At 43.5% G+C, this 25,274-nt stretch overlaps 1 protein-coding gene across 2 annotated transcripts in view; it reads right to left on the bottom strand.

The window, feature by feature from the left end:
• LOC122565146 (scaffold attachment factor B1-like) overlaps positions 1-25,274 on the bottom strand; it is a 117,557-nt gene that overhangs the window by 75,582 nt on the left and 16,701 nt on the right. For both annotated transcript variants that reach the window (XR_015751880.1, XM_087976185.1), the window contains exons 2-4: positions 13,035-13,122; positions 11,880-11,941; positions 2,829-2,972 (exon numbers count right to left, since the gene is read on the bottom strand). Coding sequence is in view for 1 of the 2 variants with exons in the window: in XM_087976185.1 (XP_087832311.1) it covers positions 2,829-2,972; positions 11,880-11,941; positions 13,035-13,122 (294 nt within the window). In the remaining variant the exon portion in view is untranslated. The remainder of the gene's footprint in view (positions 1-2,828; positions 2,973-11,879; positions 11,942-13,034; positions 13,123-25,274) is intronic.

The raw sequence follows: 25,274 nt of genomic DNA, 5'->3' as shown, positions 1-25,274 counted from the left end.
GCTTCAGTGTGAAGGGACAATCCTTTAGAAATGAAACAAGGAGGAATCAGGCAGTTAATCTGTGAAACTCATTGCTGCAGAGAGCTGTAGAGGCCAAGTCACTGAATGTATTTAAGATAGAAATATAAAGGTTCTTGATTAGTAAGGGGATCAAGGGTTATGGAGAAAAAGTAGGAGAATGGAGCTGAGAAGCATATAAGTCAAGATTGAATGACAGAGCTGACTCGATAGCCTAATTCTGCTCCTATCTGTTAATGTCTTCCTATTTCAACAATAATACAAGAATTTGCAGTCCAGCATCCTTGACATAAAGGCAAAGGGGAACAAGTTATGCTCCAGTTGCACAAAACCTTTATCAGAATCTGTTCAGACTGATGCACGGAATACATTAACCGTGGAGACAGCAGACTAGAGGATGAAACAAAGACAGCAGGTTTATGAAATCATAAGTAATAGGAGGAATAGGGCAGTTGGTCTATGAAGCCTGTTCTCTCTTTTAATGAGATAATGGCTTATCTGACTGGGATCTTGATCCCCTACTTGCCGGCTAGAATACTGAACTCGCTTGAAGATCAAAATAGATTCGACATGGTAGACAAATTAATTTCACTGATGTGGACATAGGACATAATTTTAACATGAGCCCATTCACCTCAAGTCTCAGCCTGATGTGCACTTGTGGTCACATTATTTGTATGGCTGGTCCTGGTCAGTTTCTGGTCCATGGTAACCCCACAAAATGTTGATGGTGGGTGCTGATGCCATATCAGAGGGAGGTGGTTTGATTCTGACTTCTTCATAGAATCCCTACAGAGTGGAAGTAGGCTATTCGGCTCATCAAGTCAACACCGACTCAGTGAAAAGCATCACACCCAGACCCACCCACCTGCCCTAACCCTACATTTCTTACGGCTAATCCATCAAATTTACACATTCCTCAACACAATGAGCAATGTTGCATTGCCAATCCATCTACACTGTACATTTTTGGACAGTGGGAGGAACTGGAGCACCCGGAAGCCCACGCAGTCGTCATGGGGAGAATGTGCAAACTCCAAAGGGACAGTCGCCAGATGGTGGAATTGAACCACTGTGCACCCAAGATGATCATCAGCATTGTTGGAGACGATCATTGTCTGGCGCTGTAATGACTCTAAGTGAACATTTGAATTTGGACAGAGGAATAGACTGTTTGATCCCTTAAACCCAATGGGTAATTCAATAATGGCTGATCTGTTTGTGGCCTCAACTCCACGTTGTATCTACAACTGATAGTTTCTGACTCTTGTCAGTCACATATTCACCTCCCTCTACCTTAAAAGATATTTAATAATTCCACCTACTCAACTGGGAAGAGTTGTACAAGCTCACAACCCTCAGGCAAGTAATTCTGCTCAGCTCTGTCTCAGTGTATTTTCAGCTCTGTGCTGGTCTTCAAGAGTTTGCACAGTGTACCAAGATCAGCTCTCATTGTCCTAACCGCCAATAGATACACATGCAACTTGATTAACTTTTCCTTTTTTAAACAGCCAGGAATATGTCAAGTAAACCATCTTTGAACTGCCTTGAATGCAATAATGTCCTCCCTAAGGAGTCTAAAATGATACACAGTACTTAATTAACATGATCTGCCACATAATCCAAGCCTGAATATTGCCCAGGTCTTATTACATGCAAATATGGAGTCCTTTAGCACCTCAGGAATTGTCAATGTTACTGAACTCTTTTACCAACAAATATCTCCACTCAACTTTATTTTGGAGACAGGGTCATTGACGAAGCGGTTTATAATCCTACTCTAAGGAACTAAGCGCACTTGTGGTGCAATGGTACCCTCCCTGCCGCTGAGTCAGGTGAGACAGATTCAAGTTCCACCTGCTTCTGAGGTGTGATATAGATCTCTGAGGTGTGATATAGATCTCTGAACAGTTTGCTTCAATCTTGAACATCTTTTACCCAATCATTGCTCAAATAATTTATCAAAACTGTTCTCAAAAAATAATTTCACTCTGGCAACATACACTGGCTCCCCTTCTGCCAAAACTTCTGATGCTTTTTCCAGATCCTCAATCAGAAAATGTTCACAACATTAGCTCAAGCAACTATTTTAAGATCAATTAAAGTTCAAATCTCATACAACTAAGTCTTTGCATTCACTCTCCATTCCCTTAGTCAAAGTCAGAATCAATGTTTTGCTCATACCTGAAGATTTTGAAATGGTGGGAAGGGGTTTGAAAAGAAAGGAAAAGGAGCCATGAACTTGCCTGCCACTGGTTTTAATGGAGGTGAGCAGCCAAATCATTGGCAGGTAGCAGGAGACTAACTACAATATTTTAAGAAAGCCATTTGCCTCTATTTTAAATGAAGACTTGTTTTTATTACCTTCAGCCTAGGTTTCTGGTCTTCACGTAAGGTAGCAGAGCCATTTGCCTGCCTTCAAATATCTTCCAAATACCTTCATATCACTGCTTGCAAGGAAGAGGAACAGGAGCGCTTTCAAGCATTTCCTCAACCTAGTCTACTTTTCCAAATGTTCAACCACCCCTCTTAACAACTGAATTCTGACTCCTCTTAACCACAATATGATACATGCTTCATCCCACTGTTTTCCAGCCCAATAGCCCAGCCACCCTGTCCAGCTCGCTGGCTGTCAACTGGGTAAGAGCCAAGATGAAAGCTTGCACAATAGGCCTCACTAAACAAGGGTTCCCATTACCAAATCTTCCCCTTTTCCTTTTCAAATCTCTTTTCCTGTCTTGGAGGTAATATAGGAATTACTTGTTTCCACTGGAAATTGCACACAATGCAGCCTTTCGTTATCAGCTTACTTTCTGAAGTGAAGTCGTTCCTGGAATTTGCTTGAGGGCCTTGTCCACATCACCACCTGCACCCGTACGGTCAGCATGTTTTGATTCAGGCACATTCATTTCTTCAGCATCCCTTATCTGGTCAGCAAATGCCTCAATATCCTCCTGCAGTAAAGAGAAAATAATTTAGCCAAGAACCATGCACTGCTGAGCAGCTATGACAGCAGCCAGGTTGTATCCCAAAGCCTAGCAGCAATTAGTTTTACGATATTGGTTTCTATAAACTGCCTGCACTCTATTAATGATGAGTCATGATCACAACAGGGGAAGAGAGAAATAAATGTGTTAACATGCTGCCCAACGTACACCCAGAGCTTATTGTGCCCAAAAGACCCACATCTTATTCAGTGAATCAGTGTCAGTGACCGGGTTGTCTTCTCTTCTGATATCTTCCCCCCCCACCCCCACCCCCAGCCTGAAATGTACATTGCTCCTTCCCTTTCAAAAATTTCATAATGTATTCCTCAATCCCTTTGGCCAATTCTCAACCTCATTTGCCAAAGACCATAAAGAATTCGTCATGCCCGCCCACCTTGCCTGAAACCCCAAGTTTGAGTCTTCCAATCAGGTTTCTGCTCATGGTACAACTTTGAAATGTTCCTGGTTAGTTCCTAGTAACCTTCCACATCATTTGTGTCTGATTTGGATATAGTACTGCTCAGCCTCTTGAAATTCTCTTTACCTTCTGCCATCTTGTACTACACAATCCTTCTACATCTCTCCACTGTTATCCAGCTAGGTAGTTCTCTCTCTTCTATCCAATCGTAGTCACAGAATCTCAATAATGGCTTCTCTTTGCAATCCCACACCATTACGTATAGAGTCCTCCAGAATGTTCTAACTCCCACATCTTCTAAATCTTTAACATGAGCTGAAACCCAGTACTAAAGCAGTGCTACACTCTCAGATGTAGTCTTTAGGTTTAGATATTAAACTAAACCATGGCTAACTCATTAAGTGAAGGACTTCAGGACACCATCTGGGGGCAGAGGCTATCTCCTGGTGTCTTGGGTACAAACAAAGTTGGAGCTACACAAGGTCAGAGTTTGTCTTAAGACTGTAGAGCTCAAAGATAGCCTGAAAGAGGTAGAGGGCAACAAGATCGTGAAAAGGTTTAAGATCAAGGATGGAAATAATAAAATGTAGATATTGGGGAAATAAGATCCAGAGGACAAAAAGGATGCATTAACTGGACTGGGAGCGGGTTAGGATACGGGCTGCAATTTGGAAGACAGATAATTTATCAGGGGAACAGTGGCATAAAAGCAGAAAGAAAGCACCCAGCTATACCAATCTCTTATTGCCAACATCTCAGATTGCCAGTATTAGATGATGTTATAAAGGCACTCCATATTTTAATATTGCTTGGATAATCTGTTATGAAGAATTGTGGAAAAAAGGAATTTATCTGAGATTTCAATTATATGACCTATCGTTACATGTAAGAAGATCCTATGGCACACTTAAGAACAGGCTGCCCTGCCCAATATTTAAGTTTTTAACCAATCTCACCAAAAGCCAGACCAAATGGTCGCTTCTGATGCTAGGCAAACTCAACATGCCTGTAAAGTTACTGTAAATCACAGAAAAGTTTGGATATAACTGCAAACTCTTTGCTCTTTATTGGTTGACTGAACCCAATGATCTCACAGTAAGGAACACAAAACAAAAGCATAGATGAAGGAGTTATAAATTCAAAGTGAGCTAAAATAAGAATCTGAAATTACAGCAGGCAGAGTTAAAGGTGGGTAGAAAAAAGCGGAAATAAAAACAGTCCAAAGACTATATCACCCCACACTCCTGCCCCTGCTTCAAAGGCTATTTTTGATTTTAAAAGCTAAAATGTTGTGCATCTCCCTAATGCATCTATGACTGCATTCTGCAGCTGACTGCAAATTACATGGTCTTCCAGTTGCCCTCCAGGTACAAAGGGCTAACAACCATCCAACTCGACTGCAAGCTCACCATCCCAGTCGAATCGTCAAATATCACAACTGCATGACTGTTAAGTGCACATTACAAGCTCCTGATGGTCACAAAATCCTGTCCTTCATTTCAGAGATTTTTAAATTTAATTTTTAATTTTAATTTTAAACTTTCAAAAATTTCTGCAATGCAATGGAGGAGGATATTGGTCGAATTATACCAGCTCTGATTATGCCTGAAAATACAAAGGAGTCAATCATACCAGAGGTTTCATTAATGGCTTGGTTAGCTTGTATCTGCACATTTAAACAATTGTTTGCAAACACCCTCGGGTCTTTATTTTCTTACATCCCCTTTAAAATTATCATTCAGCTGTGATTGTTTCTTCTCATTCTTCCTTCTCAAGTGCATGCCTCACAATACTGAATTCCATCTACCATGTTTCTATCTATTTCACCAGCCATTGTCTATCACTATCTCAATCATTTATTATACTTACAGTCAGCAGATGTACAGCACGGAAACAAACCATTTGGTCCAACTTGTTTATGCTGACGAGATAGCCGAACTTAATCTAGTCCCATTTGCCAGCATTTGGCCATATCCCTCCAAATTCTTTCTATTCGTATACCCATCCAAATGCCCTTTAAATGCTACCAAATTGTACTCTGCATCCTTAATGTTAATGTTTATTAAAAACAGCAAGCCATAATTTAGAACCCTCAGAAACATAACTGTACACCACACACTCCCACTCTGAAAAAAAGCTTCAACTCTGTTGCATTCACTGTTGTTAATGTTCATTTATCCAACAGACTTGAAGTTTAGTACCTCCTTTGTAATGATATTTTATAAAATCTCTTTCAAGAATCCATATGCACAATAACATTCAAATAATGCTCAACCATCCTCTTAACACAAAGAAGTTAGACAAACACATTTTGCCCTGAACAAATCAATGCTGTGGTCCTTCTTACTCTTTAACTTTGTCCAAAGTTATTATTTCAATGCACCAACTGACATGACACAGGCTGGCCTACAAATGTCACGTTTCACCCTTTGTTGAACAAGGATGCATGTGGAATTGCTTTTGTTTGGAATGGAGGAAAATACATAGCAGAGTCCCCCATCCTTCATTACTAAGGTCCTGAAATGAATTTAAAACAGAGATGGAGAAGAGGACAATTTCTAAATTTGTGAATGACTGCAAACTTGGATGTGCAGTAAACAGCAAAGAAGATAAAATATTGAGTTCCCATGTGTGTTCAGATGCGAGATTATATCATGATAAATTAAACATCAATAGGAACACTGGCCACTAGTGAATATGTTGGTTGTACTATCTTTCCATTGAATGGGAATCGGATTTGGAGATCAAATCCAAAGTTTGCTCATTGCCTTGAGGAGAAAAATCAGCACCAGTCTTTAAATGTACTCTACTATGGTATTTCGGTCTTCACCAATTTTTTTTTTGGAGTTCCTATTTTTAAAACAAGTTATACCAAATTCAAGATTGGTTCCTTGGGGTGCCTAACTATGGTGCTGAGAACTGGGCTCCATCTCCACTTGGAAGGCTGGAATTCTGGCATTTGGCAGCCGATGGTCAGTGACTCTAGGCTTTGTCAATCTGAAATCTACTTTCACGTATTTTCAAAACAAAGTCAAAGTTTGGTGATTTTTCATTTCTTGTTTGGCTTCTTAATAAACAGAATTTTTTTACCATGTAGAACATTGCTACACTTGAACGGTTGCCAATCGCCTGACGGCAGTTCAGAACCTGTTAAATTGGTCTTTACCTTCCAGCACCACCACTAAATCTTTGAATTTTTAGTGATCAAATGGAACTTCGCAATAAACTGTTTATTGTTGTTAAATTTGGGATCTGCTAGGACCACTCAGCTCCTGACTTTATTACAGCCTGGCGACAAACAGAAAGAAATGAAATCAGCTCAGGCTGTCTACCCTTGACATGGACCTTGTTCAATTTCTGGATGTAAGTTTGCTCGCTGAGCTGGAAGGTTCTTTTCCAGACATTTCGTCACCATAGGTAATACCTTCAGTGAGCCTCTGAGGAACAAACCCAAATGTAATGGAAAATTAACAAATTTTACATTTCCTGTGAAATTTGAAAGAGAATGCTTTTCTAAAATTTAATGCTGTGCTGAGCTTTGTAAACAATGCTTTGATGAGATTTGCAGCCAGCTTGTCTCTGTTTGAACTTTGTAAACATTCAACTTGACTTTGCAACAGTCAAATTCAGCGAAAGCTGAAGAACTGTTATGTCCAAGACCAGGGGATGAGAGAACAACAACTTGAGTTTTCCCAGTCTTTGCCCTTGAGAGCGTGATAAGAAACAGTATAAGATCTGAATTATGCTCAAGTTCCCCTTACATTGAGGTATCTGGCTGAATGTATTGGGTCAATTCTGCAGAATTTAAATAAAGCTCCGTTCTTTGCTCTTGCTAACAGTTGAGTCGAGTCGACTCGATTTCCACGACACCAAACAAGCAGACAAAACACATCCAGAAACCCTAGCCACTCTCCCCTACATCAAAGACACCTCAGAAATGACTGCCAGACTACTCAGACCCCTTGGCATCATGGTGGCCCACAAACCCACCAACACACTAAAACAGCAGCTAATGAACTTGAAAGACCCTATACAGACAACAAGCAAAACTAATGTCAGCTACAAAATACCTTGCAAGACTGTAACAAACCCTACATTGGAAAAACAAGCAGAAAACAAACCACCAGGATATATGAACATCAACAAGCCACAAAAAGACATGACCCACTCTCACTAGTATCCTTACATACAGATGAGGAAGGAGACCACTTCGGCTGGGACACACATTCATCTGAGGACAAGCAAAACAGAGACACGCACGAGCATTCCTAAAAGCATGGCATTCCAACCGAAACTCTACCAACAAACACATTGACCTGGATCTCATTTGCTCGCCCTCTTGAGAAAAATACAGGAAATGACATCATCATAGGAAATGACATCATCACAGGAAATGGCATCACCAACCCAAGGAAACTCGAACATATAAATAGGAAGCGGCTCCACCAGCAGTTCTTCATTCCAAGGCTCATTGATGATGTTACCTAGTATGGTGATGAAACGTCTGGAAAAGAACCTTCCAGCTCAGCGAACAAACCTACATCCAGAACCTCAATCTGAACTATAAATCTTCTCAACAGTGTTCAATTTATAAAACTATGCATAACTTGCGGTGAATAAATACTGCTATGAAACAATTACATATAGAAATTAAGAAGTTAGTAGCAGGATCATGGTTGATCATTGAGCTTAATACCCAAACCTCACTTTTCCGTATCCTTTCATCCCTTTAGCAACAAAAAATGCATCTATTTTCTTCTTGAAAACACAACATTTTGGCCTTCAACACCATTTGGTAGGGAATGCATAGAGTCACGATCCTCTGGGGGCAAACATTTCTCATCACAGTCCTAAATGGTTTACCCCTCATCCTTAAATTACAAGCCCGCATCTAGACTCCTCCACCACCTGGGACAACCTTTCTGCAACTAACCTGTCTAGTCCGGTTTTAAATGAGATCCACCCCCATTCTTCTAAGTACCAGTGAGCACAATTTTAACTGACTCAATACATCAGTCCTACCATCCCAAGAATCAATGCGGTAAAACTTCAGTGCACTTCTTCAGATAAGCTGACTAAAACTGTACACAATATTTCAAATGTGGCCTCACATATGCGATGATTAATTGCAGCAAGACACCCTTGGTCCTGAACTCAAATCCTCTATAAAGGCCGACAATTAACTTCTTTATGGCCTGCTCCACTACATGCTCACTTTCAGCAACTAGTTCATGAGGGCATGTGGCTCTCCCTCAATTTACATCCAAATAATCTGCCTTCCTTTTTTTATTCCAACCAAATTAGATAACCTTACATTGATCCACATTATACTACATCTACCATGCATTTACCTCCTGACTCAGTCTGCCAACATCAACTAAAAACATCTCTGCATCCTCCTCACAGCTCACCCTTTCACCCTGCTGATTGCTATCTCCAATACTGAAGATATTACATATAGTTCCCTCACATAAATCACTAACATATACTGTGAATAGCTGGGCTCCTACTACCTCACTCGTCACTGCCTACCATGCAGAAAAAGATTCAATTATTACTACTTTTTTGTTGTCCTCTAGCCAATTTTCTATTCATCTCATTACTTCTAATTCCATGCACTTCAATTTTAAGCATTAATCTCTTATGTGGGACTTTGTCGAAAGCTTTCTGAAAGTCCAAATAAACCATATCTGCTGACTCTCCCAATTGACTCCACTAGTTATATCCTCTAAGAATTCCAGTACATTTCTCAAACATGATTTCCCTTCTGCAAACCCATGCTGACTATCTGATTCTACCACTATTTTCTAAACGATTTGTTACATAATCCTTGATTTTATACTTTAACATTCTCCTCACTCCTGACATTAGATACACTGGTCAAAATTCCCTGTTTTCTCTATGCCCATTTTTAAACTGTGGTGCTAAATAGGAATGGTTCCAGAATATAAAGAATCTTGCAAGATGGCCACCAATGCATAGCCTATTTCTCAAACCCCTTACTTAAAAACTCTGGGTTGCAGACTACCAGGCTTTGGGTATTTATCTGATTTCAATTCCATCAACTTCTCCAACATCATTCTCTATTAATAGACATTTGCTTCAGCTCCTCCCCCTGACTTAACCCTGTGTTTTCCTTCATTTCTGGTACATTTCTGAGGAAGGATGGTCTTGCTCTCAAGGAAGTGTAACACAAGTTTACTAGGCTGCTTCCGGGGACGGCAGGACTGACATATGAGGAGAAATTGGCAGAGCTGGGATTGTTTTCACTGGCGTTCAGATGAATGGGGATGTCTCAGAGATTTATAACAGGACTAGATAGGGCAGATGCTCCCGAAGGTGGCTATGTTCAGAAACGGGGTCATAGTCTGGAGATTCGGAGTGGACCATTTCGGATGGAGATAAGGAGATATTTCTTCACCAAAGAATGGTCAGCCTGTGAAGTAGTTGATGCCTAAACATTGAACGTATTCAAGAAGTGGCTACCTACTGCATTTGGGCTGAATAGGATCGAAGGTTATGGGGTTAGGCTATTGAATTGGATGATCAACCATGATCATGATCATGATGATTGGCGGAACAGGCAAGGAGGGCCAAATGTTTCCTCCTATGTTTCTATTATTTACAATTCTTTTTGAGAAGACAAAAGTGAAGTTTGAATTTAAGTTTGTCAGCCATTTCTTTGCTCTCCATTATACATTACTCCATTTCTGGCTGTAAGGAACCTATATTAGTTTCACCAACCTTTTTCGCTTTACTTTTATAGTCAGTTATGGTCCCCACAAACTTGCTCTCATACTCGATTTTCACTTTTTTAATCAATCCCTTGGTCCCCCTTTTCTGACATATAACCTGCTCCTCATCCTCAAGTCAACTTTTTTTTTCTTTCTTATCGATTTGTATGTCTTTTTCGCTTTTTAAAAAGATTGATTAGAATCTTGAGCTTCCCTCATAAATCAAGGTTTGGCCACCATTCTTTGTACCAGACAGGAATTAAAAATTTTTGTAGTTCAAACATTCACTCTGAATGTTTGCCATTGCCTTTTTTTTCAGGAACATTTCCAAATCCATCATCACCAACTCACACTTAATATCATCATTGTTCTCCTTATTGAGATTGAGATCGAGGGCCCTCATCTCAGAATCAACTACCTCACTCTTCATCTTGATGAAGAATTCTTTCAAGGAGCCTCTCAAATACATTGTCATTACAGTAGTCCCCCTGTACCTGCGGAGGATACATTCCAAGACCTACCACGGAATCCCAAAACCGCAGATTGGAGCGAATCCATTCATTTAAATGGGACATTTATCTTCCTGGCAGCCCCCGGTCCCAGAAGGTTCCCTGTAATATGTTCAGCCATGGTAACCAAGGGTAACTGAAACTACGGAAACTGACTCCGCGGATACGGCGGTCAACTTGTACTGCTTACTCATTGCATACTACGCAGTCTATAGTGGCCTTTTCCAGAGGCTCCTCAAAATCTTGATCTAAAAATCAATCTCTATAGTCTTGGAATTCCTCCTGTATGGTACTGTGATGAATTTAATTTGCACAATATATATAGATCCAAGTCACTCAATTGCATATGTTCCTAAACAGTATGCATTGCGATTTCCTATTTAATGCCATTCCCAACACAATTTTATAATCTACATAACACCGCCCCACTTTTTTTTTTGCCCTTGGTATTTTTCAATTCTACCCACAGCGCTTTGGCATTGTTGGAGCTAATATCTTTGCTCAATATTTTGTTTATAGCCTTTTTAAACCAATTATGCAATTCCACTGACTTTTTTTAAGAATCCTTGTGAATACCCTGGATGTTCAGTTCCCATCTCTGGTCACCCTACAGCCACATCTCCATGGTCCCAACCATATCACACATGCTTACATCTGCTTGCATGATTATTTCATTTACATTATTTCGAATGCTCCGGGTATTCAGGCACAAAGCCTCAAGGCTTGTCTTTGTAACAATCCTTGTCCGGTTCCCATTTTTTTTTCTGTGGGCTTGTTTGGTTTTGACCTTTCGTTCCTCTGCCGATCACTACTTAATCCCCTTTCTGCCTTCTGTTATTCAAGCTATCAAAGCAATGAAATCAAAACATGAAGAGCAGAAATAAGCCATTCAGTCCCTCAAGACTGCTGTACCATTTAACCAGCTCATCAGCTTGTGGCCTTAACTTGCTTTTGCTGATTTCTCCCAGACACCTAAACTTTGTGGATCTGAAGTCTACCTGAAGTCATTGACGATCGCATTCAATAACCCAAACTCTACCACTCAAAAGAAGAGAATTCCAAAACTAAGACCTTCAGAAGAAATCATTCTTCATCTTCACCTTAAATAGTAAACTCCTTATTTCAAAAATACAGTTTTAGACTCCCTCACAAAGCAAAACATCACCTCAGCATTGACTCTGCCAAGCCCCAACTGAGTCTTAGCTTCACTTGCCTGCTTTCCACCAAGATCCTCCTCTGAACATTCCTCGATTTCACAATCCTCAGCTCGGTATCCTGAAGAACAAACACAGGTTAACTGCACTTTCATTTCCCAGAAGCAATCGCAGCTTGCCACAGACTGGATAGTGTAGTGCATTAAGACAACTAACTGCTGCCAGCTGGACATAAATGCAGTCCATGCTGAATCCAACTATCTTTTTTGGGAAATCAAATGTTAAGGAAAGGCGCACAGTTAATGACAGGATCCTGAACAGCATCAATGTACAGAGATCTTGGGGTTCAAGTCCATAGCTCCCAAAGTGGCTATGCAAGTAAATAAGGTGGTAAAGAAAGTTTGCTTTTACTGGCCAGGGAAATGAATACAAAAGTCAGAAAATCATGTTGCAGTTTTATAAGACTTTGGTTAAGCCACACTTAGAACTTTGCATTCAATTCTGCTTGCCATATTACAGGAAGGATGTAGAGGCTTTGGAGAGTGTGCAGAAGAGGTTTACCAGGATGCTGTCTGGATTGGAGGACATGAAGTATAAGGAGCCTAGAAAAACTTGGGTCACTTTCTCTGGAGTGGTGGAGGCTGCGGGGAGACTTGATAGAAGTCCTTAAAATTATGAAGTGCATAGATAGGGTTGACGGTCAAAATCTTATTCTCAGAGTTGAAATGTCTAATATTAAGGGGCATGCATTTAAGGTGAGGAGGGAAAGTTCAATGCAGGTGTGCGGGGCAAGTTTTTTTTAAAACATAGAGTGTGATAGGAGTCTGGAATGTGCTGCCAGAGGTGGTGGTGGTCATCGATATGACAGGGGCATTTAAAAGACTTTTAGATAAGTACATGAATATGCAAAGAATGGAGGGATATGGACCAAGGGCGGGGATTAGTTTAATTTGAGGTCATGCAGGCATAACATCATGGGCCTAAGGCCCCATTGTACAATTCAATGTTCTTCTTTCCATCGCGAGGGTGCCGAAGGTGGCTAATGGAGGAAGTGGATTTATCAACCTTCTCAATTTACAGGGTGTGCTAACTGATACTAATAGGGTTACTCAAAAACTTATCACTTTAATGATATTGCACTTTAAGAAGCAAGCACAAAACAAAATATACTGAAGCAAATCTTTACAGAACTTGACAATTTATTTTTCTCCTACCTTTACCAATCTTCTTTGATGTTCTGCTGTTTGGAGTCTCTGGGCTGATTAAAATTTCATCAGGGTTTCCTCCTTCCTCTTGGATTACCTGAAATCAAGAAGCAAATTATTAACATGGGACAAAGTCAAACTTTTCTACAAAGCTAAAGAAAAAACACAAGAGAACTGTGGATGCTGGAAATCAGAAACAAAAACAGAAAGTACTGGACAAGCTTAGCAGGTCTGGTGGCATTTGTGGAGAAAAATAAGAGTTAACATTTTGAGTCCTGTGACCCTTCTTCAGAACTGCATTTCTGCTTTAGTTTTTATTCTATGGAACCATCTTGCTTTGGAAATTGTGTCAGCTGCTCCTTATAATAATTCCAGGTGACAAGATTGTAGAAGTGCCATAGGTATGAAAATTATAACAAGAGGCCCAAGGAAGGAAATAAGGGGGAAAGACTGCCTGAGTTGACTTGAGCAGGTTATGTGAAAGGAATGAAGAAGTATTTTATATAAGAAATCATAAAAGACGATCCATAGGAAAGGCTGGCTGATTAGAAAATAGAAATTTGGAGGGGATCCAAGATGGCGGCGACCCAGTAAGACTGAGTCTATAGTGCTCCTCCCAAGACTTGGGCACAGTGGGTCACCTACCCCCTACCAAGCTCACCAAATCATCTATAAATCATTTATAATAGTTTAGTAACTGAATTAGTGGTTTAATATTACATTTAAGCTATATTTAAGCAACTTTATCCTAAGTTAAAATGACTAAAGGGAAGGGAGCCCGCAGCTCTCAGCAAGCAGCAACCCCTCCCCCACACTCTCCAGGTGCAGCAGAGGCGTCCACAGCCGCCCCGGGGGACTTACCTACAGTAGCAAGCCTTGCAGAAATGCTTTCCAAGCTTGACTCGAAGATCGATGCCTTTATCGTCGAATCCAGGAACCGTTGGGAGTCGTTGTCGGCCGCGCTGAAGAAGCACGACCATGAAATTGAAGAAATTCAACGCCGAGTCGGAGGGGCGGAGCTAAAGGCCGCGACCTCCGAGACAACCGCTCAATCGGCCGTGGATCAGGTCCGGACTCTCGAGCAGCGAGTCCGGACCTTGGAAAATCATATTGACGACCTCGATAATCGAGGTCGTCGAAAAAATATTCGTTTGCTGGGCCTTCCCGAGCAGGAAGAGGAAGGCCAGCTTACAGCATTCCTGGAGCAGTGGCTGCCACAACTTTTAAATCTGCAAGCTGGATCAGGCCAGGTAAGGGTGGAATGGGCCTACCGGGTAGCAATACGCGGGCCTGGCTCGAACCAGCGCCCACGCCCGGTCCTGTTCCGGCTGCAGAGCTACAGGGAGAGGCAGATACTCCTAGAAGCCTCTAGAAATCTCGGAAAAGACCCCCAAGCTATGATCTATAAAGGATCCAAGATCATGCTATTTCAGGACTTTTCCCCGGCTCTGGTTCGAAAGAGGAAAGCATTCGACGAGGCGAAGAAGCGTTTAAGGGACTTAAATGTACAGTACTCCTTACGCTACCCAGCGATGTTACGCTTTAACCATGAAGGTTCTGTATATAACTTTGGATCACCGGAAAAGGCTAAGGAATTCTTGGACTCTCTTAGATAAACTGTAGGACATAATGGATGTTGGTCTGCCTTCCCCCCCCGTTTTGGTTTATATCCCCTCCCCTTTTTTTTTTCTTACCTTATTGCTTAATATTATTATGGGGGGTGGGGAGAGGGATTTGATTTTCTCCCCCCCCCCTTGGAGTTGTTTTCTGTTATTATTTTATGTATATATGAGGGGTGTATGTATATGTGTGTATGTGTATGTATGTATATATATATATATATGTATGTGTATGTATATATATGTATATATAAGTTGGGGGATTTGGTTAATGTTGGTGGGGGGAGGTGGTTACCTTATTCGATTTTACCTCTGTCTTTAGGAGCGGGGTTGTTTTTCCCTTCGTTATTTTGTATTATCATATTTAATTATTATTTGTTGAACTGGTAATTTTATAGTTATATGTTTATATATGGTATTAACATTACCAAATATACCCAGGTGTTGGTAGGGGTGGGGGTGGGGTGCTCACTGTTAACTCTAGCTTTGTATTATATTTGAATTTTCCTCACTTTATTGAGGAGTGCCTGGGTCAAGGGTGGGGCATTGGTTGGGAGAGGATATGAGGGATTTTTGGAGAGGAAGTGATGCCCCCTGGGAACAAGGGGGAAAGTCTCCACTTAGATATGTTTTATATTTTTTTTATTTAGAAATAGTTTTTTACTGTATTGTTGTGGGTGTATTAAAGAGGGTTTATTTTTGTAAATTTTACATGTTCCATGCTCGGGATGTTCTGGATAGGGTTCCCCCTCCCGAGGGGTCTCGGATTGGCCCAGAGGATTATGGTTGATCAATCGGTTAAGTGGTGCACCTGGAATGTCAAAGGGAGTAATTCGCCACTTAAAAGGAAGAAAATATTATCAAATCTTAAGAAGGAAAGAGTTGATATAGCTCTCCTACAGGAGACGCATCTGTCAGATAAAGAACACTTGAAATTACGACAGGGCGGATTTGATCAGGCCTTTTTTTCTTCTTTTAGCTCAAAAAGCAGGGGAGTTGTTATTCTTGTTCGGAAGAATTTCCCTTTCAAAATCCTAAAGCAGATAAAAGACGAATCTGGACGATATATCTTAATTAAAGCTCTCATAAATGGAGAGGAATATGGGATTTTAAATTTGTACTGCCCCCCGGCACACCCCTTTAAATTTATAACAGAAGCCTTCTCAAAATTGATGGCTTTTGATGCCCGTCATATAATTATAGGGGGAGACTTTAATTGTATTATGGATCCGGAAATAGACAGGATTCCCAAGAGTACTGCAGGAGTATCTCCCAGATCTAGACAATTGATGGATCTGAACAAAGAATTAGGATTGGTAGATGTATGGAGATGTCTTCATCCACAGGGTAGAGATTTTTCTTTCTACTCTAATCCACATAAATGTCATACCAGAATTGATATGTTTTTTGCCCCCTCAATTTTTTTAAATTCCATATCATCCTGTAAAATAGGTAATATAGCAATTTCTGACCACGCTGCTGTATATATGGAAACTAAGGCGAGGAACAGTAGGACATCCCCTCGGCATTGGCGTATGGACCCCTTCTTAATGAAAGATAGTAAATTTGTAAAGTACTTCTCTCAAGAATTTAAAACTTTTTTAGAAATTAATTCAGGTACAGCTAGCAACCCGTCAATGATGTGGGAGACCATCAAAGCTTACACGCGAGGCTTGATCATCTCCTACTCAGCGACCCAGAAGAAATTAAAAGGAGAACAACAGCGTTTGCTTGAAGCCCGCTTAAAAGCGGCTGAAACAGCATACACTGATAGACCCTCTATTATTAAATTGCAAAGGATTACAGCTCTTAGGACAGCTCTAAATACTACACTTACTCAAACGGCTAAGAGGGAAATATTATTTGCAAAGCAAAGATTATATGAATATGGCGACAAACCGGGCAGATACTTAGCATTTCTTGCAAAGAAAAAAAAGGCCCCTCAGACGATTATGTCTATTAAGGAAAGTACGGGTATTTTGACTCATGATCATAAAAAGATTAATGCGACCTTTAGAAAATTCTATTCTGAGTTATATAAATCACAGGATTGTGAAGATAGGGCGAAGAGGATGCAGTCATTTTTTAAAAATTTGACTTTTCCAGACCTAACTCCGGAACAAGTATCGGTCCTAAATGCTCCTCTTACACCCCAAGAAATAGTTGATGCAATTAGGCACCTTCAAAATGGTAAGACGCCGGGCCCAGATGGCTTTCAAGCTGAATTCTATAAAGAATTTACAGAAATACTGGTTGGTCCACTTATGGACATGTATAACTATGCATATAGTCAGGGCTGTCTCCCGCCTTCGCTGAAAGAGGCAAATATCTCTCTTATCCTCAAAAAAGGAAAGGACCCAGAAGATTGTACATCATACAGACCAATATCCTTGCTAAATGTAGATTTTAAAATCCTCTCTAAAACGTTAGCACTGAGATTAGAAAGGATACTGCCACATATTATAAAGGAGGATCAGACGGGGTTTATTAAGGGCCGTAGATCATCCAATAATGTTAGAAGGGCTCTGAATATGATTCAAGCTTGTCATCAGGGAAAGATACCAGGAGTAGTGGTTTCATTAGATGCGGAAAAGGCATTTGATAGGGTCGAATGGTCATATTTGTTTTACACATTGGAGAGGTTTGGTGTTGGACAGGTGTTTACCAAATGGATCTCAACATTGTATAGTGATCCCAAAGCAGTTGTGGTTACCAATGGATTAGGCTCGGATAGCTTCAGTGTGGGTAGGGGCTGCCGTCAGGGATGTCCCCTCTCGCCATTGTTATTCACGCTAATAATTGAACCACTAGCAGAAGCTATACGAGCTGATCCTAACATAGTGGCCCCAAGGATTGGTACAGGTAAACATAAAATTACCCTTTATGCAGATGATGTTCTTCTATTCCTCAGTAACCCTTTGATGTCCATACCTCGCTTAATCCAAGTTATTAATACATTTAGTGCATTCTCAGGCTATAAAATTAATTTTTCAAAATCGGAAGCTATGCCAATGGGTGGCCTTGCTGTGATACCCCGCTTAGCGGACGGTTCCCTTTTTCCCTTTCGCTGGTCCCTGGAGGGTTTCTTATATTTAGGCATTTTTATTACTCCAGTATTCGGTCAGTTGTATAAGGCTAATTTTGTGTATTTATTGGAAAGGATAAGGCAGGACCTCCAGCGATGGGGAGACCTGCCAATTTCCTGGCTGGGTAGAATAGCATTAATCAAAATGAATATCCTGCCCCGTCTCCTATATCCTATGAGAATGCTTCCGGTGATGCTGCCGAGGACAGCTTTATGTAAATTATACGGCTGGCTGAGTTCCTTTATCTGGAACCATAGGCGACCCCTCATTAAGCTGAAGAAGCTACAGCTTCCACAGGCAAGGGGTGGATTGGACTTCCCAGATTTTAGGAAATATCAATTAAGTTCCCTATTAAGTTATATAGCTGATTGGGTCTTGTCTGATCCACAATCAATCTGGTTGGACATCGAGGCTTCTCAAGTAAAATACCCACTTATTAACCTTTTATTCTCAGACAAGAGGAAAATCATTACAGATCACTGTAAAAACCCCATAATACTGAATACAATCAAGGCTTGGAATATAATGCGGCAAAATGAGGGTAATTCACATAAAACATCCCCCTATGCACCGATAGTGGGAGCATGGGGATTCCAACCGGGGTTAACAGATGCCACTTTTAAGCTCTGGAGAGCCAGGGGTATCTCATGTCTTGGGGATTTATTTAAAGATGGGGTCCTGATGTCTTTCGGACAGCTGCGTCAGAAATTCGGATTACCCAATGGAGACCTCTTTCGATACTTCCAAATTCGAGATTTTATACAGAAGAAGACTACGTTATTAGATAGTCTTTATAAATCCGATAGAGAATGTAGTGTCCTACGACCAGTGGGGGTATCTTCCGTCAGTAATATTTATCATTTGCTACATGATGAAGTATCGGGAGATATGGATAATCTGCTTAAAACATGGGATCAGGATCTGGGACTAGAAATCTCCACAGAAACGTGGAATGATATCTGGGAAAATGCTAGAAGAATTACCATCTGTAACAGAACCCAGGCTATCCAGCTGAAGATACTTCATAGGGCCCATATAGCACCGGTTCGATTGGCAAAATTTAAGGCAGGAGCATCTCCAATGTGTCCTAAATGCAAAATAGAGGTGGGCACTCTTGTACATTGCTTATGGACCTGTCATAAGATCCGTGGATATTGGACTAAAGTAGCAAGTACCCTGACAGAAATTTTAGGAACGGAAATAAAAGTGGACCCCGTATCTCTCCTCTTGGGCTTTTCGAACTTTCCCTCCCTGGACACGTACGGGAAGAGACTATTTTCTATTCTTTCTTTCTGTGCAAGGAAAAATATTTTGATGAACTGGGTGGCGGAGGGCCCCCCTGGACTTTCAAATTGGCACAGACTAATTATGGAATGTATTCCCCTTGACTTCCTTACAAATATAGTGCACCGAAAGACCGAATTATTTTATAAAATATGGCAGCCCTTTTTGAATTACATAAATACAGACATTTCGGCTATCCTAACAAGGGCTTTTATTTAATTGAGACTACGAACCTGGCTGGTCCGCGGCCCCTCGGGGGAGGAATCCCGCACGAATACGGGTTTTATCATATCTGATGTTAACACATCCCGAGCATGTAAGAGACTTAAATATACACCCTGGTTAGTTGTAGGTTAGATTAGTAGATAGTTGAGTTTTGTCTGTTTGTTTTTTTTTGTGGGTTTTTTTTTTTTTGGGTTTTTTTTTTGTTGTTGTTTTGTTTTGTGTTTTTTTTTTTGTTTTTGTTGTCAAATTTTGGCTATTGTATATTTGAGCTAATTGTATATCAATGTTTATATCTGAGAGTTTTGTTTATTTTTGTAAACTTGTAAAAATGTTAAATTTCTAATAAAAATATCTTTAAAAAAAAAAAAGAAAATAGAAATTTGAGATTTGGAGACAACGGCTATGATTTAAATATCATGCCAATCACTATACACTATTTGTATTCAAATACTCCTACAATGCCTTCTTAAATGCCTCAATTGAACCTGCCTCCACCATATTCCCAGTGCATTCCTTCCACTACGTATGCAAGCATACGCAAGCATGCATTTTCTGCTCATTGAAATTTATTCGCTGGATACTCATCAAACTATTTGCATTTAAAATCCTCCTCCTCTTTAAATCCACAAGGGAATCAAGTGGTATGGGGGAAGCAGAAGAGTGAGGTTAAGAACACAGTCAGATCAGCAAAGATTTGACTGAATGACAGAGCAGGCTCAAAAGGCTGATAAAAACCAAAAGAACTGCAGATGCGAGAAATCAGAAACAAAAACAGAAATTATTGGAAAAGCTCAGCAGATCTGCCAGCATCAGTAGAGAGAAATCAGAGTTAATGTTTCAGTCACTGGGCCTGAAAGGTTAACTCTGATTTCTCTCCACAAATACAGTCAAACCTGCTGAGCTTTTTTGGTAATTTCTGCATTTGTTTTCCAAAAGACCTATTATTACTATTTCCCTCCCCCAAAATGACATTGCACCTACCTTAGCATTTTCTTTGTTTTACACCTTTCAGTGTTCACCCTTTACCTTTCCCAATTCCACCTTTAGCACATTGCCCTCAAATCTACCATTACTGTTAGTGCAAAACCCAGTTCTATTCTCTCAAAACAACTTTCTCTCTTGGTGTTCCCAAGCCTCGTTACTGGTTCCAGCTTCTAAATACTCTTCGAAGTGCTACAACATGCAAGTGAAATACAATTTTCATTGTTGATATAGATTGAGGCCAACTCTTAACATAAAAAATGATTCATTCCTTTGATAGGTCAAGCTCAGCTTTTCTTCAGAGTCATCGAGATGTACAGCACGGAAACAGACCCTTCAGTTCCAACTAGTCCATGCCAACTCCTAACCTAATCTGGTCCCATTTGCCAGCACTTGGCCCATATCCTCTAAACCCTTCCTTATCATATACCCATCCAGATGCCTTTTAAATGTTGTAATTCTATCAGCCTCCACCACTTCCTCTGGCAGCTCATTCCATACATCCACCACCTTCTGCGTGAAAAAGTTGCCCCTTTTATATCTTTCCCCTCCTACCTTAAACCTATGCCCTTCCAAGGAAAACACTTTATCTATTTACACTATCCATACCCCTCATGATTTTATAAACCTCAACAAGGTCACCCCTCAGCCCCGACACTCCAGGGAAAACATGCCTCAGCCTGTTCAGCCTCACCTTATAGCTCAAATCCTCCAACCCTGGCAACATCCTTCCTATAGGAGGCAGACCAGAACTGCACACAATATTCCAAAAATGGCCTAATCAATGTCCTGCACAGTCACAGCACGACCTCCCAACTCCTATATTCAATGCTCTGACCAATAAAGGAAAGCATACCAAACGCCTTCTTCACTATCCTATTTACCGGAGACTCCACTCTCAAGGAACTATGAACCTGCAATCCAAGATCTCTTCACTCAGCAACACTCCCCAGGACCTTGCCATCAAGTGTAAAGTTCTATCCTGATTTGCCTTTCCAAAATGCAGCCTCACATTTATCTAAATTAAATTCCATTTGCCATTCCTCAACCCAGTGGGGCATCCTGTTGCACTGAGGTAACCTGCTTCACTGTCCACAACACCACCAATTTTGGTGTCATCTGCAAACTTACTAACTATACTTGTGTTCACATCCAAATCATTTATATAAATGATGAAAAGCAGTAAACCCAGCACCGATCCTTGTAGCACACTGCTGGTCACAGGCCTCCAGTCTGAAAAGCCATCCTCCACCACCACTCTCCATCTTCTACCTTCAAGCCAGTTCTGTACCCAAATGGCTAGTTGTCCCTGTATTCATTGTGATTGAACCTTGCTAACCAGTCTATTACGAGGAACCTTTCAAATGCCTTACTGAAATGCACACAGATCATGTCCATTGCTCTGCCCTCATGTAAATTCTGCCCTTCAGGATTCCCTCCAGCAACGTACCCATCAACTATGTCAGGCTCACCGGTCAATAGTTCCCTGGCCTTTGCTTACCACCTTTCTTAAATAGTGGCACGTAAACCAACCTCCAGTCTTCCCTAGCTTCCCACAGAGTTCTAGGCTACATCTGATCAGGTCCTGGGGATTTATCCACCTTTATGCATTTTAAGACATCCAACACCTCCTCCTTTGTAATATAGACATTTTTCAAGATATCACCATCTATTTCCCCACATTCTATGTCTTGCATGTCCTTCTACACAGTAAACACTGATGCAAACTTTTAATGATGAATATTTAGAAGTATTCAGAAAAAAACCCATTGAAAAAACACCTCAATTCTCTTTGTTGCTCAACAGATGTACATTCTGCAGTGTTTGAACTTTTCAATGCACCTAAATCATATGCAAAATTATTGAGTTTGAGTTTAAAGTAGTGCACAAAACAGCACTGAATGACTCGGCTGAAATGTCAATCAGTGACGAGTGGTACTGCAAAAATGTTGATCTGAAATTTGCTAGTACCTTGCTGACTGCACAAGTATTTGTATTTTTTTTCTCTTAAACAGCAAAATGAGTACACAGGTAGGGTACTGAAATATCTCTGAGATGTTGCGAGGATTGGAGGGTTTGATCTAGAGGGAGAGTCTATTTAGGCTGGGACTGTTCTTCCCTGGAGTTTCAGAGGCTGAGAGGTGACTTTGTAGAGGTTTATAACGTCATGAGGGTCATGGATAGGGTGAATAGCCATGGTCTTTTTCCCAGGGTGGGGCCAGAGGGGTAACCCAGTGGGCAGTGTACTATGCAAGCAACTGCCAGAAGTAGTGAGGTTGTGTATTATTATGACATTTAAAAGGCATCTGGAGGATACATGAATAGGAACGGTTTCCAGGGATATAGGCCAAATGCTGGCAAATGGGACCTGATCAATTTAGATATCTAGTTGGCACGGACAGGTTGACCAAAGGGTCTGTTTCCATGCTGTACAACTGGATTCTCCAAACAATGTGTGCTGCAGAGTCCCACAGGCCCCACCACCAACTGTTTCCAACGGAGTTCTATTGGCAGCCTCTTGGCCAACCTCTTAATACTATATCCTCACTCCAAGCCACCTCGGCCCATTCCTTACGCAGTTCCACCCTCAGCTTCCCCATCCTCTCATGGAGGGAACTCCCAACCCCCAGCACTGACTCCACTCCCAACTCTATCCTCATCCTCCTCCCCACAGCCTCATCCTCCTCCTACCCTCCCCCTACCCCCACTTTTTCCCTTATCCCCTCCATCCCCTTCCCCCCCTTCTTACCCCCTCCCCCTCTCCTTCCCCCCCTCCCCCTTTCCCCCTCCTACCCTTCCCCCCACTCCTTCCCCCATCACCCCCTCTTTCCCCCTTCCGCCCTCGCACCCCTTCCACCCCGCTTCCTTCCCCCATGCCCCCTTCCTTCCACCCCCCTGCCCTTGCCCATGTCCCCCCGCCCCGTTCTTCCCCCTTCCTCCAGTTTCCTTCCCCCTTCTTCCCCCGCCTCCTTCTTCCCACCCATTTCTTCCCCCCGCCCCCTTCCCCCCTTCTTCCCACCCCCTTCTTCCCCCCCGCCCCCTCCTCCCCTTCTTCCCACCCTATTCTTCCACCCCGCTCTCTCCTCTCCTTCTTCCCCCGCCCTCTCCCCCCTGCTTCCCACCCGCCCCCTTCCCCCCTTCTTCCCCGTGCCCCTCCCCCCCATCTTCCCAATCGCCCCCTTCCCCCCTTCTTCCCACCGGCCCCCCTTCTTCCCAACCGCCCCCGTCCCCCCTTCTTCCCACCCGCCCCCTTCCCCCCTTCTTCCAACCCGCCCCCTTCCCCCCCTTCTTCCCACCCCCTTCTTCCCACCCGCCCCCTTCCCTCATTCTTCCACCCACCGCCTCCCCTCTTCTTCCCCCCGCTCCCTTCCCCCATTCTTCCGCTCGACCCCTCCCCCTTCTTCCCCCACCCCCTTCCCTAATTCTTCCGCCCACCCCCTCCCCCCTTCTTGCCCCTGCTCCCTTCCCCCCCTTCTTCCCCCAACCCCTCCCCCCTTATTCCCCTTCCCCCCTCTTCCCCCCACCCCCTTATTCCCCCCGCCCCTCCCCCTCTTCTTCCCCGCCCCCTTCCTCCCTTCTTCCCCCCGCCCCCTTCCATCCACCCCCTTCCGTCCACCCCCTTATTCCCCTGCCCCCTTCTTCCCCCCACCCCCTTCCCCCCTTCTTCCCACCCGCCCCTTCCACCCTTCTTCCCCCGCCCCTTCCCCCTTCTTCCCACCCGCCCCTTCCCCCCTCTTCCCCCCACCCCCTTATTCCCCCCGCCCCTCCCCCTCTTCTTCCCCGCCCCCTTCCTCCCTTCTTCTCCCCGCCCCCTTCCCCCCTTCTTCCCACCCGCCCCCTTTCCCCCTTCTTCCCACCCGCCCCCTTTCCCCCTTCTTCCCACCCGCCCCCTTTCCCCCTTCTTCCCACCCGCCCCCTTTCCCCCTTCTTCCCACCCGCCCCCTTCCCCCCTTCTTCCCACCCGCCCCCTTCCCCCCTTCTTCCCACCCGCCCCCTTCCCCCCGTCTTTCCACCCGCCCCCTTCCCCCCGTCTTCCCACCCGCCCCCTTCCCCCCTTCTTCCCACCCGCCCCCTTCCCCCCTTCTTCCCACCCGCCCCTTTCCCCCCTTCTTCCCACCCGCCCCCTTCCCCCCCTTCTTCCCACCCGCCCCCTTCCCCCCTTCTTCCCACACCCTTCTTCCCACCCGTTCCCCTTCCCCTCTTCTTCCCACCCCCTTCTTCCCACTCGCGCCCCTTCCCCCCTTCTTCACACCCCCTTCTTCCCATTCGCCCCCTTCCCCGCTTCTTCCCACCCCATTCTTCCCATTCGCCCCCTTTCCCCCTTCTTCCCACCCCTTCTTCCTCCCCACCCTCTCCCCCGCGCCCCCCCCTTCTTCTCACCCCCTTCTTCCTACCGCCCCCTTACCACCCCCTTCTTCCTCCCGCTCCCTTCCCCCCATTCTTCCGCTCGCCCCCTCCCCCTTCTTCCCACCCCCTTCTTCCCCCACCCCCTTCCCTAATTCTTCCGCCCACCCCCTCCCCCCTTCTTGCCCCTGCTCCCTTCCCCCCCTTCTTCCCCCAACCCCTCCCCCTTATTCCCCCGCCCCCTATCACCCTCTTCCCCCCACCCCCTTATTCCCCCATCCCACTTCCCCACCCCCTTATTCCCCACGCCCCTCCCCCTCTTCTTCCCCGCCCCCTTCCTCCCTTCTTCCCCCCGCCCCCTTCCGTCCACCCCCTTATTCCCCTGCCCCCTTCTTCCCACCCGCCCCCTTCTTCCCCCCCCTCCCCCCCTTCTTCCCCCGCCCCTCCCCCCCTTCTTCCTCCCGCTCCCTTCTCCCCATTCTTCCGCTCGCCCCCTCCCCCTTTTTCCCACCCCCTTCTTCCCCCACCCCCTTCCCTAATTCTTCCGCCCACCCCCTCCCCCCTTCTTCCCCCTGCTCTCTTCCCCCCAACCCCTCCCCCTTCTTCCCCCCGCACCTTCCCCCCTTCTTCCCCCCGTTCCCTTACCCCCCTTCTTCCGCCCACTCCCTTAATCCCCCGCCCCCTACCACCCTCTTCCCCCCCACCCCCTT

Source organism: Chiloscyllium plagiosum, unplaced genomic scaffold (assembly GCF_037043375.1).
Source record: "Chiloscyllium plagiosum isolate Xiang-an unplaced genomic scaffold, Cpla_swu_hap1 HiC_scaffold_28, whole genome shotgun sequence".
NCBI lineage: Eukaryota > Metazoa > Chordata > Chondrichthyes > Orectolobiformes > Hemiscylliidae > Chiloscyllium > Chiloscyllium plagiosum.
This window is presented reverse-complemented; position numbering and strand designations above follow the sequence as displayed.